This window comes from Hyperolius riggenbachi, unplaced genomic scaffold, assembly GCF_040937935.1.
Source record: "Hyperolius riggenbachi isolate aHypRig1 unplaced genomic scaffold, aHypRig1.pri scaffold_115, whole genome shotgun sequence".
NCBI lineage: Eukaryota > Metazoa > Chordata > Amphibia > Anura > Hyperoliidae > Hyperolius > Hyperolius riggenbachi.
In genome coordinates, this window is record NW_027152340.1 from 144,486 (window position 1) to 158,605 (window position 14,120).

General features: G+C 46.7%; 1 protein-coding gene across 4 annotated transcripts in view; it reads right to left on the minus strand.

Annotated features, from left to right (window-relative positions):
* Nucleotides 1–14,120, minus strand: part of LOC137543603 (NXPE family member 2-like) — a 190,971-nt gene that overhangs the window by 11,328 nt on the left and 165,523 nt on the right. For all 4 annotated transcript variants that reach the window (XM_068264707.1, XM_068264708.1, XM_068264706.1 and 1 more), the window contains one exon: nucleotides 9,996–10,214. In XM_068264707.1, coding sequence (XP_068120808.1) covers nucleotides 9,996–10,214 — 219 coding nt within the window. The remainder of the gene's footprint in view (nucleotides 1–9,995; nucleotides 10,215–14,120) is intronic.

Genomic DNA, 14,120 nt, shown 5'->3' on the forward strand with positions numbered 1-14,120 from the left:
ATGAGACATTTCGTGAAATTCAGACGTTGCTAACGGCCATGGCTGAGATTTATGTACGTCAGCATAACTACCATTGAAATTGCCCAAATAAACAGGTTTTTGTGACCCTAGGCTATGACCTCTTTGGCCTAGGGGCCCGAAACTCACCAGTCATGTTCCCCCTAAGGGTCCCTACAATGCTAGAAAATTTGGTACTGCTGAGCCATTGCCCTTTGAAAAGATGTGAGATTTTGGAAAGTGAAATAGGGAGGCAATAAAAGTCTATGGGGGATTTTACCAATTTTGGACCCCTGTAACTCTGGTTTGCAGAGATGTAGGGACCCCATCTTTGGAATCCAAGTCTAACAATATGTCTTCTACCTGCATGAGACATTTCGTGAAATTCAGACGTTGCTAACGGCCATGGCTGAGATTTATGTACGTCAGCATAACTACCATTGAAATTGCCCAAATAAACAGGTTTTTGTGACCCTAGGCTATGACCTCTTTGGCCTAGGGGCCCGAAACTCACCAGTCATGTTCCCCCTAAGGGTCCCTACAATGCTAGAAAATTTGCCACTGCTGAGCAATTGCCCTTTGAAAAGATGTGAGATTTTGGAACTGTAAATAGGAGGCCCAATGAAAGCCTATGGGGGATTTTACCAAATTTGGAGCCCTGTAACTCTGGTTTGCAGAGATGTAGGGAACCCATCTTTGGAGCCCAAGTCTAACAATATGTCTTCTACCTGCATGAGACATTTCTTGAGATTCAGACGTTGCTAACGGCCATTGCTGCGATTTATGTACGTCAGACTCGCCACCATTGAAATTGCCCAAATAAACAGGTTTTTGTGACCCTAGGCTATGACCTCTTCGGCCTAGGACTGCATTGAACGCGACCCACGCATTGTGCGCATTCTGGACAACACCAATTACTGTTTATTGTTTATTGAACCTCTCATCTGTATTACATTTATGACTGCATTGCGACAAAATGCAAATTGCTATCCGCACGCTTCTTGTCCTCATGCAAGGCCTGGGTTGTTGTGTCTCAAAGCGTGGCCTTCTCCTCCTGCGCCGCCCTCCTCCTGTTCCATCACGTGTGCTGCTGCTGGGTTAGCGTTACCGGTCCCTTTTCCTGGAACCTCTTATCTGTATTACATTTATGACTGCATGCCGACAAAAAGCATGTTACCTGTGCAAAGAAAACAGACATTTCCCGCATTTAAAAGACAGTTTTCCCTTTGAAACTTTAAAATCGATTTTCTCAAAAACTATAAGCTCTTTTTGCTAATTTTTTTTCCTCTTGTACCCACTCCCAAGGTGCACATATCCTGTAAATTTGGGGTATGTAGCATGTAAGGAGGCTTTACAAAGCACGAAAGTTCGGGTCCCCATTGACTTCCATTATGTTCGGAGTTCGGCTCGAACACCCGAACATCGCGGCCATGTTCGGCCTGTTCGGCCCGAACCCGAACATCTAGATGTTCGCCCAACACTAGCCTTCACTGCGAAGTGTTAGCTAGAGCAGACAGTGAGCAAGTGTCAGCACAGCACTATCCTATCAGGAACCGGAGGTGGAGCACTTGGCCAATCAGGAACCGGAGGTGGAGCCATGTGTGTCAGCTGACAGGTGATCAGCTGACATGCTTCCTTAGGGCTCTTTCACATTAGGGCAGATTTTCTGCGTTTCAACGCAAAGGATAAAGTTTGCGTTACCCAAGGTGAAATGAAAGTCCATAGACTTTCATTTTAGCTTTCACATATAACGCAGCCTTTTTGTGCGTTGCGTTACACTGCACCCAGGCGCAGTTTTTCGGCCAACGCTAGCTTTATGCGTTACAATGTTAGTCAATGTAAAACGCACACTATGCGCGTTTTTAATCCATTAACGCAGGCAATCAGTCCCAGAATGCAACAGAGGAACAATGTAGAAAGTTGAAAACTAAAAGAAAAAAAAATTACCTGCGTTTTCCTATGTCCTGTAACGCATTGAAAACGGATTAAAAACGCACACTCACTGCAGTGCACTGCAGTGCAAAACGCATTAAAACGCATACAACAAAACGTATGCTTTGAGCGTTCTCCAACGCAAGCTCTGATGTGAAAGAGCCCTTAGAGCATAAGAGGGGCATCGCCGACAGCGCATGTGTCCACCCTCATTTGCAGTCTGAGAATCATGCGGCCGGATCTCTGCATGAACGCTGCTGACACCATCAGCCGCACCGGAAGTCCCAGATGCGCTGCCAGCGGAGGAAACCGCAAGTGAGCTGGTAAGCGCAGATAAACTGACAAAAGGTTAGTTGTTTTTGGCTGTTTCTAACCTTGACACACAGTCACTCAATGATGACGTTTATGAGCTTTGGGGTCCTTGGCATCAATAAGTTGCATTTTACCATTGAAATTAAACAAATCTGATTGTCTGGTCCAGGGATTTTATCTGATTGCCATCTGGAGTCGGGAAGGAATTTTTCACTTTTGGAGCTAATTGGACCATGCCTTGTAAGGGTTTTTTCGCCCTCCTCTGGATCAACAGGGATATGTGAGGGAGCAGGCTGGTGTTGTACTTTGTACTGGTTGAACTCGATGGATGGATGTCTTTTTTCAACCAAAATAACTATATATGTAACTATATATATATATATATATATGTCTGTTTGTGGCCTGCCCCTTTTTCAGAATTTAAACCCCAGTCTCCCAGTGACTGACTGTACCAGATTTGTGGCCTCTGCTATTAAGAGTGTAAGAAGGGCAGCAATGTAAATATTCCCCTTGAAGATCAAAAGGTGAATTTTGACTGGCTGTTGAAGGCTCCACCCACTTTCCAGAATATTTATCCCAATCATCCAGTGACCAACTGTGTCAAGTTTGAGAACCCTGCCAATAACTGAATGGCTGAAATAAATCTACCAAATCTGATTAGCTGTTTGTGGCTCCACCCCTTTAATAAAATTTGGACCCCAGTAACCCAATGACTGACTGTAGCAGGTTTGAGGCCTCTGCCATTAACAGTGTAATAATAGTAGCAATGTAAATATTACCTTTTAAAATCAATAGGTGAATTTTGATTGGCTGCTGTAGGCTCCACCCACATTTCTGAATATTAATCTCAGTCACCCAGTGGCCAACTGTGTCAAGTTTGGGAACCCTGCCATTAACAGTGTAAGAATGGTTGCAGTTTATATTTTCCCATGTAAAAAATGTAGTTGTTGGCGCCGCCCACTTTTTCTGACCTTGACCTATAGTTACTCAATTACCAAGTTTATGAGCTCCGGGGTCCTTGGTATCAATAATTTGTATCTTCCCATTGAAATTAAACAAATCTGATTGTCTGTTTGTGGCTCTGCCCCCTTTCTGAATTTGAACCCCCAATCACCCAGTGACCAACTGCACCAGGTTTGAGGCATCTGCTATTAATAGTGTAAGAATGGCAGCAATTTAAATATTTAAAATCAACAGGAGAATTTTGATTGGCTGTTGTAGGCTCCTCCCATTTTCCCTCATTACTAATCCCAGTCACCCAGTGACCAATTGGGCAAAGTTTGAGAACCCTGCCATTAACCGTGTAAGAATGGCTGCAGTTTATATTTTCCCATGTAAAAAGTTAGTTGTTTTTGGCTCCACCCACTTTTTGTAACCTTGACACACAGTCACTCAATGACCAAGTTTGTGAGCTTTCAGGTTCCTGGCATCAAAAATGTGTGAATGTAAGCAGTTTATCCACCAAGGAAATATGATTGGCTATTTGTGGCCCCGCCCCTTTTGTGAATTTGGACCCCAGTCACCCAATGAATGACTGTAGCAGGTTTGAAGCCTCTGCCATAAACAGTGTAAGAATGGCAGCAGCTTAAATATTCCCCTTGAAAATCAATAGGTGAATCTTGATTGGCTGTTGTAGGCTCCATCCACTGAATATTAATCCCAGTCACTCAGTGACCAAGTGTGCCAGCCCTGCCATTAAAGAGAAACTCCAACCAAGAATTGAACTTTTTCCCAATCAGTAGCTGATACCCCATTTTACATGAGAAAGACAATGATTTTCACAAACAGACCATCAGGGGGCGCTGTGTGACTGATTTTGTGCTGAAACCACTCCCACAAGAGGCTCTGAAGACCGCGGTACTGCTGGCAAACTGCTACAATGTAACAATGTTCAGAGACAGGAAATAGCTGTTATTAGCTGTCTAACAGACAGAGCAGCTAGAAACAGCTAAATAACCTGCCCACAGTAACAATGTCACCATGTAATAAATGTCAGAATGTTAATCTGGGAGAGGAAAGATTTTACAATGAGCAAACACTGACTAAATCATTTATACATAATTATGGTAAAAAATGAAGCACTTTTTTTACTACATTATTTTCACTGGAGTTCCTCTTTAACAGTGTAAGAATGGCTGCAGTTTACATTTTCCCATTTAAAATGAATGGCTAAAATTTGATTGGCTGTTTCATGCTCCACCCACTTTTCCTAGATTTGTAACCGTGGTCACCAAGTGACCAACTGTGCCATGTGTGGGGACTCTGGCTTGTTTACTGTGAGAATGGCAGCCTTTTACATTTTTTCCATTGACATGAATGGGTGAAATCTGATTTGGTGATTGTAGCTCCTCCCACGTGTGCAGGGGGGCCGTGAGACCCCCAGAACATATCATCCCAGGTTGTAAGGGATCTGTATACCAAGTTTCGTTCAAATCGGTCAAGGCGTTTTGAAGTGATCGCGGCACATACATACATACATATAGAGATGTCCCGAACTTTGGGTGGTTCGCTTTCGCCGGCGAAAGCGAACTTTCCCGGAACTTCGATTTGCCCCCATAATGCTCCATTGAGCAGAACTTTGACCCTCTACATCACAGTCAGCAGGCACATTGTCGCCAATCAAACTACACTCACTCCTAGAGCCCCACCCCCCCCCTTATAAAAGGCAAGGTTCTCCTGTCGTTTTACTCACTCGTCTGCCTACAGTAATTAGTTAAGGGACAGCTGCTGCCAGACTCTGCTAGGGAAAGCTTAGTTAGGCTCTTGTAGGCTTGTTCCTAGCTGATTGTTATTCCTTATATTACTCCCTCCTCTCTCCTCCCAGAGGAAGAAGGGTCTTGTCTACCAGGGAATTGTAGCATTTCAAAAGCCAGCTTACATACCTTGGCCGGGAAATTAACCCAGGTCTGAGTGCATGGTAGGTAGCTCACTTCACCACTATACCACCACCAACACTACATGCTGAAGCCAGCCTAGCATGTACCATTGTGATATATCCAAGAGAAAAATTAGCTTGCTTAGGGATTTGCAGGATGTCAAAAGCCAACTCACATTGGCCAGGAATAGAACCCATGCCTATCATTGATAGTAGCCTACAGAGTGGTAGGAGGGGGGGGGGGGGGGGGGGAGGGAGAGGGGGCATCCTTTTATTATATATTTCCAACATTCTGAGCATGAAGTCACAGCTACTGGCCTGTATTTGCCCTCTTGCCAGCACACTATTGGCCTGTATTTGCCCTCTTGCCAGCACACTATTGGCCTGTATTTGCCCTCTTGCCAGCACACTATTGGCCTGTATTTGCCCTCTTGCCAGCACACTATTGGCCTGTATTTGCCCTCTTGCCAGCACACTATTGGCCTGTATTTGCCCTCTTGCCAGCACACTATTGGCCTATATTTGCCCTCTTGCCAGCACACTATTGGCCTGTATTTGCCCTCTGGCCAGCACACTACGGCCAGTATTTGCCCTCTTGCCAGCACACTATTGGCCTGTATTTGCCCTCTTGCCAGCACACTATTGGCCTGTATTTGCCCTCTTGCCAGCACACTATTGGCCTGTATTTGCCCTCTGGCCAGCACACTACGGCCAGTATTTGCCCTCTGGCCAGCACACTATTGGCCTGTATTTGCCCTCTTGCCAGCACACTATTGGTCTGTATTTGCCCTCTTGCCAGCACACTATTGGCCTGTATTTGCCCACTGGCCAGCACACTATTGGCCTGAATTTGCCCTCTGGCCAGCACACTATTGGCCTGTATTTGCCCTCTGGCCAGCACACTGTTGGCCTGTATTTGCCCTCTGGCCAGCACACTATTGGCCTGTATTTGCCCTCTTGCCAGCACACTATTGGCCTGTATTTGCCCTCTGGCCAGCACACTATTGGCCTGTATTTGCCCTCTGGCCAGCACACTATTGGCCTGTATTTGCCGTCTGGCCAGCACACTATTGGCCTGTATTTGCCCTCTTGCCAGCACACTATTGGCCTGTATTTGCCCTCTTGCCAGCACACTATTGGCCTGTATTTGCCCTCTGGCCAGCACACTATTGGCCTGTATTTGCCCTCTGGCCAGCACACTATTGGCCTGTATTTGCCCTCTGGCCAGCACACTATTGGCCTGTATTTGCCCTCTGGCCAGCACACTATTGGCCAGTATTTGCCCTCTGGCCAGCACACTATTGGCCTGTATTTGCCCTCTGGCCAGCACACTATTGGCCTGTATTTGCCCTCTGGCCAGCACACTATTGGCCTGTATTTGCCCTCTTGCCAGCACACTATTGGCCTGTATTTGCCCTCTTGCCAGCACACTATTGGCCTGTATTTGCCCTCTTGCCAGCACACTATTGGCCTGTATTTGCCCTCTTGCCAGCACACTATTGGCCTGTATTTGCCCTCTTGCCAGCACACTATTGGCCTATATTTGCCCTCTGGCCAGCACACTATTGGCCTGTATTTGCCCTCTGGCCAGCACACTACGGCCAGTATTTGCCCTCTTGCCAGCACACTATTGGCCTGTATTTGCCCTCTTGCCAGCACACTATTGGCCTGTATTTGCCCTCTTGCCAGCACACTATTGGCCTGTATTTGCCCTCTGGCCAGCACACTACGGCCAGTATTTGCCCTCTTGCCAGCACACTATTGGCCTGTATTTGCCCTCTTGCCAGCACACTATTGGTCTGTATTTGCCCTCTTGCCAGCACACTATTGGCCTGTATTTGCCCACTGGCCAGCACACTATTGGCCTGTATTTGCCCTCTGGCCAGCACACTATTGGCCTGTATTTGCCCTCTGGCCAGCACACTGTTGGCCTGTATTTGCCCTCTGGCCAGCACACTATTGGCCTGTATTTGCCCTCTGGCCAGCACACTATTGGCCTGTATTTGCCCTCTGGCCAGCACACTATTGGCCTGTATTTGCCCTCTGGCCAGCACACTATTGGCCTGTATTTGCCCTCTGGCCAGCACACTATTGGCCTGTATTTGCCCTCTTGCCAGCACACTATTGGCCTGTATTTGCCCTCTGGCCAGCACACTATTGGCCTGTATTTGCCCTCTTGCCAGCACACTGTTGGCCTGTACTTGCCTTCTTGCCAGCACACTATTGGCCTGTATTTGCCCTCTGGCCAGCACACTATTGGCCTGTATTTGCCCTCTGGCCAGCACACTATTGGCCTGTATTTGCCCTCTGGCCAGCACACTATTGGCCTGTATTTGCCCTCTTGCCAGCACACTATTGGCCTGTATTTGCCCTGTTGCCAGCACACTATTGGCCTGTATTTGCCCTCTTGCCAGCACACTATTGGCCTGTATTTGCCCTCTTGCCAGCACACTATTGGCCTGTATTTGCCCACTGGCCAGCACACTGTTGGCCTGTACTTGCCTTCTTGCCAGCACACTATTGGCCTGTATTTGCCCTCTGGCCAGCACACTATTGGCCTGTATTTGCCCTCTGGCCAGCACACTATTGGCCTGTATTTGCCCTCTGGCCAGCACACTATTGGCCTGTATTTGCCCTCTGGCCAGCACACTATTGGCCTGTATTTGCCCTCTGGCCAGCACACTATTGGCTTGTATTTGCCCTCTGGCCAGCACACTGTTGGCCTGTATTTGCCCTCTGGCCAGCACACTATTGGCCTGTATTTGCCCTCTGGCCAGCACACTATTGGCCTGTATTTGCCGTCTGGCCAGCACACTATTGGCCTGTATTTGCCCTCTGGCCAGCACACTATTGGCCTGTATTTGCCCTCTGGCTAGCACACTATTGGCCTGTATTTGCCCTCTGGCCAGCACACTATTGGCCTGTATTTGCCCTCTTGCCAGCACACTATTGGCCAGTATTTGCCCTCTGGCCAGCACACTATTGGCCTGTATTTGCCCTCTTGCCAGCACACTATTGGCCTGTATTTGCCCTCTGGCCAGCACACTATTGGCCTGTATTTGCCCTCTGGCCAGCACACTATTGGCCTGTATTTGCCCTCTGGCCAGCACACTATTGGCCTGTATTTGCCCTCTGGCCAGCACACTATTGGCCTGTATTTGCCCTCTGGCCAGCACACTATTGGCCTGTATTTGCCCTCTGGCCAGCACACTATTGGCCTGTATTTGCCCTCTGGCCAGCACACTATTGGCCTGTATTTGCCCTCTGGCCAGCACACTGTTGGCCTGTATTTGCCCTCTGGCCAGCACACTATTGGCCTGTATTTGCCCTCTTGCCAGCACACTATTGGCCTGTATTTGCCCTCTGGCCAGCACACTATTGGCCTGTATTTGCCCTCTGGCCAGCACACTATTGGCCTGTATTTGCCCTCTGGCCAGCACACTATTGGCCTGTATTTGCCCACTGGCCAGCACACTATTGGCCTGTATTTGCCCTCTGGCCAGCACACTATTGGCCTGTATTTGCCCTCTTGCCAGCACACTATTGGCCTGTATTTGCCCTCTGGCCAGCACACTATTGGCCTGTATTTGCCCTCTGGCCAGCACACTATTGGCCTGTATTTGCCCTCTGGCCAGCACACTATTGGCCTGTATTTGCCCTCTGGCCAGCACACTGTTGGCCTGTATTTGCCCACTGGCCAGCACACTATTGGCCTGTATTTGCCCCCTGGCCAGCACACTATTGGCCTGTATTTGCCCTCTGGCCAGCACACTATTGGCCTGTATTTGCCCTCTGGCCAGCACACTATTGGCCTGTATTTGCCCACTGGCCAGCACACTATTGGCCTGTATTTGCCCTCTGGCCAGCACACTTTTGGCCTGTATTTGCCCTCTTGCCAGCACACTATTGGCCTGTATTTGCCCTCTGGCCAGCACACTGTTGGCCTGTATTTGCCCTCTGGCCAGCACACTATTGGCCTGTATTTGCCCTCTTGCCAGCACACTATTGGCCTGTATTTGCCCTCTGGCCAGCACACTATTGGCCTGTATTTGCCCTCTAGCCAGCACACTATTGGCTTGTAGTTGCCCTCTGGCCAGCACACTATTGGCCTGTATTTGCCCTCTGGCCAGCACACTGTTGGCCTGTATTTGCCCACTGGCCAGCACACTATTGGCCTGTATTTGCCCTCTGGCCAGCACACTATTGGCCTGTATTTGCCCTCTGGCCAGCACACTATTGGCCTGTATTTGCCCACTGGCCAGCACACTATTGGCTTGTATTTGCCCTCTAGCTAGCACACTACAGCCCCATTCAGTTCACTTTCTTGTGAGTTTTCACCTGGGTGATATTTTCACACTTTGTCAATAAAATGCTGTTTAAAGAGCTTTGCCCATATTTCACCCACAGCACGATAGACAGAAAGTATAACAACACTGCCCAGCTTCTCTCCATCATTACTTCATGCTTGTGATCAGTGGCAGCTGCATCACGCAAATACCCAAACTGTTTTTGATTGGACTTTTTTCTTACTTTTTGGTACCTTTTCAATTTCAAAGTGCTGAAAAGTTATAAAGAGAAGATGAGAAATGATTTCCCAGAAAAAGACAGTGACTTAATAATCTGACTGCTGGATGTGTGAAGATGATCCCTCCATCCAGGGAGATTGTGGTGTGGAACTCGATAGGCACATGTCTGATTTACATAACATGGTTGGAATCTCACTCACATAGAATCTAACTCATACAGACTTACTTACGCTTACCAGTCAGGGAGATTTGTGGCGCTGATCTTGATAAGCACATATGTGATGTGTGTAACGTGTAGTGGGCGGAGTCTAACTTACACATGGATAAATGAGAACACTTACAGAGTTACTTACTCTTAATATTTTCGGCAAAGTGTCTTATATATTGGCGGACTGTGGAATCCCCCATAAGGAAGAGCTTTTTGCCCTTGAGGAAGGCTTTGAGCTTATCGTTGTCGGTGAATTGCATCATCTTACAATGAGTGGGAGTCCAGACATTCTTGTGGAAATATCCGCTGGGTATCGGGTAGTAAGATCCTGTTGTGCAATCTCCTCTGGATTTCTCCAATTTTCCTAAACACAAAGAGATATCGGGTGAATGCCGTTACTATAATAAGCATCTTTCAGAGACGAGATGGCTGCTTGTTCTTGTCATTTCTGGTGGATCTTCCTATTATTATTATTATTATTATTATTACTATACCCTTTAGATTGTAAGCCTTTGGCAGGGTCTCCCCCTTAAGGTGGCCATACACTGGTCGATTTGCCATCAGATTCAACCAACAGATAGATCCCTCTCTGATCGAATCTGATCATAGAGGGATTGTATGGCTGCCTTTACTGCAAACAGACTGTGAACCGATTTCAGCCTGAAACCAATCACAATCTGTGGTGGTGGTGCTGCCGCCGCTCCCCCCCCCCCCCCCCCGCATACATTACCTGTTCAGCTGACGCGACTCCCCTGGTCTCCGCTGTCTTCTTCTTTGCTCGGTCTTGTCTCTGGGTCTGGCAGGCTTCACTTCTTCCTGTCCGGGGAAAGTTTAAACAGTAGAGCGCCCTCTACTGTTTAAACTTTCTGCCGGGACAGGAAGAAGTGCAGCCTGCCAGACCCGGAGACCAGCGCAGAGAAGAAGACAGCGGAGACCAGGGGAGTCGCACCGGTGGAGCAGGTAATGTATTGCAGCTGTATTGCGTCGGTTGTCGGGCACTCGAACGCCGCTAGCGACGCACTCCCTACCCGCGGGCGATCAACGGTAATTTCCCGCACGGAGCGATCGACGGGACCGATCTATTTCGGGATGAAATAGATCAAAATTTAGCCTTAACGTTAACGATTTGACAGCAGATTCGATCCCAGTGATCAAATCTGCTGTCGATCGGCGGGGAATCGGCCTAGTGTATGGCCATCTTAAGTGTGTCCTCTTAATCTTGCTCCCCCAGCAATGACCCCCTTCTCATGGACTGACTCGTACTTGTTTTGCCAGGTCTCTGTAAAACGCATTTTATTACCCTGATTGCATGTATAACCTTGTGCTATGTTGTATAACCATTTGCTCCCTCTCTGTCTGTCACCCCTTGTTACAATGTATGTATCCCTATTTATTGTCCAGCGCTGCGTAATATGTTGGCGCTTTATAAATACAATAAATAATAATAATTGCTATTAAAATACATTTGGTAAAATCTGTCTTTGAGAACCTCCACAGCAACCTTTCTCAGCTGTTTGAATTGAATTCCCCTCCTATCTTAGAGGCTTTTACAGCAGACCTTGAGCGGTGGGATCCGAAACCTAGATTATCCTGGCTGAATAGCTTCTATCAAGAGGAACATTCTTCCGCACTTTCTATATATCAGCCAGGTGATCCCTATACACCGTACCCAGACTTACTTTTCACAAATGCAGGTGCAAATTAACATGTTTGTGTGTGGGAAACACCCATCTAGAGGGAAGCACGCAATGTTAGCATTAGACAACCCTGGTGGTGGGATGGGGCTGCTTATATTTCACAAACATCATCAGGCATTCATGCTGAGCAGGATCTTAGAATGGTGTGCGCTAGATTCCAGAAAACTCTGGGTGCAGGTTGAGCAGGCATTCTCCAAAGCTTCATTATAGGCCTTCCTTGGACCCCTGCCTGCCCTGGGTGCAAACCCCCTTGTTGCCACTTCATTGAGAACACTCCGAGACCATTCAGCGACAGTCAGATTAACCTATATTCCAATTTTACAAAACCCTCAGTTTATACCAGAGGCAGAGTCATCCTTTCTTCCTAATTTAATTGACAGAATGCTTTGCCTTAATGATGCTACAGGTAAGTGTAAATCTCTGGAGAGCATAAAGCAGCTTACAACAGATGGTTGCTTTCCATTTTGGATGTTCTTACAGAGTAGAAGCTTTGTGTCCTCGATATCCACAACCCATCAGATCTCTAGACCTCTGATAGTCTCTGAAGCAGGGATGGTCGTAGTCAGCCAACTTCGCTACGCTGGAACTACGCATAGTTTTATGTAATTACGCTTCTTCAAACTACAGCTTCGAAATCAAATATTCGCTTCGTATGCATTTCGTACAATACGCGTTAAAATACGCAATTACGCGTCTTTGGAAGAGTATTTTATGTGGATGCTTATGTTTACTTTAATTTTACGCATTAATTCCTCTGCAAATGTTCATACCGTGAACTGTTCTATGCGTACATTCCCCTTTCCAATGCATAAATTTGTAAGCATACATTCGCACGCGGAAAATTAGACGCGAGTAACGCATTCGTAGTTCGCTACGCAATACACGTGATAACTACGGATAGTGGGCTTAAGCTACGGGTATCGGTACTTCGCTACGCGTAAATTTGTAAGCGTAGTTTTGAAACTTCACCTACGAACTACGATGCATAGATGCGAACTATGATGCGTAAATTCGCACTGGCGTAGTTTCTGCTCATCCCTGCTCTGAAGTAAGACCCCTGTAGCTGTAGACCTCTGACAGTCTCTGAAGTAAAGGCCTCTGAAGCTGTACAGCAGAGACACACTGTGTCGTGGATCTATGGTGTGATATTCAGTCTTGGCTCTCCAGGAAAACCCATCGTATCTCTAGACCTCTGACAGTCTCTGAAGTAAAGGCCTCTGAAGCTGTACAGCAGAGACACACTGTTTTGTGGATCTATGGTGTGATATTCAGTCTTGGCTTTCCAGGAAAACCCATCATATCTCTAGACCTCTGACAGTCTCTGAAGTAAAGGCCTCTGAAGCTGTACAGCAGAGACACACTGTTTTGTGGATCTATGGTGTGATATTCAGTCTTGGCTTTCCAGGAAAACCCATCATATCTCTAGACCTCTGACAGTCTCTGAAGTAAAGGCCTCTGAAGCTGTACAGCAGAGAGACACTGTTTTGTGGATCTACGGTGTGATATTCAGTCTTGGCTCTCCAGGATAAGAGAAGCAGGACTTGGGCAAACAATTAACTAATGAACAGTGTGATAAAGCATTCATTAACATTCACAAGGGCTCTCTAAATTCTAATACCCAGGAGATCGGTTACAAGAATGTTGACACACAGGTCAGGTACAACATCCGCCGAAAAATGATACAAGGCCTCATTGATGAGCAATGATAGATGCTGGAGGTCTGGGAGGCAGGAGGTACCATATTTCACACATTCTGGTCATGTGACAAGATTCAAACATACTGGGTGGATGTTTATTTATGGGCCCAGAAGATCTCCTCCACTTATTAGATTTCATTTGTCCCTAAGGTGTTTCTGTTGTATTGTATTCCTTCTCTGCAAAATCCTCTAAGAGGTGTGTTCTGATCCACCTTATCGATGCAGCTAAAGTTCCTATTCTTTGGATATCAGAGAAGGTCCGTACGATAGCTGTGTGGTGGAAGAGAGCAGAATTGCAGATATGGAGGAAAACATTCTGGGGACTGAAGATAGGATGGAACTCAAAGCTAAAGTATGGGCTACCTGGTACACATTCCAAGACTCTAAGGAGTACAGGGAGGTGAGGGAGGATGAGATATATGCCTATCCTTTCTTTATAGGAGTTTCTCTCATGTTTCTATACCTGTAATAAGGTCTGTATCTACCAGCTAAACCTATTACTACTGAGAATTAGTTTAGCTTACTGCTCAGTCAGATAGAAGATACATTTTCTCTTGTGCTGTTTATGAAGATAGCCATATAATGCTGAGACCTACCTAGATTATGGTTGTACAAGCTGGTAAAGCCGGTTCAATAACTGGAGACCTGATCATTCATACAGGGATGTTATACACTGTGCTTGTTTGGCGTTTAGAATGTACTAGTTTACATAATGCTAATGCGCTGTATTTGGTCGATAAATGCCTGTTTTCCTTACACGTTTCCACCCGTATACTTTTTTTTAATACTTTTTCATATCAATAAAGCCAAATGTGAGAAAAAAAGTGTAATTGTCACAAACGCTGTTGCTTCCTGCTTCACCTGCTGGTGTCATCA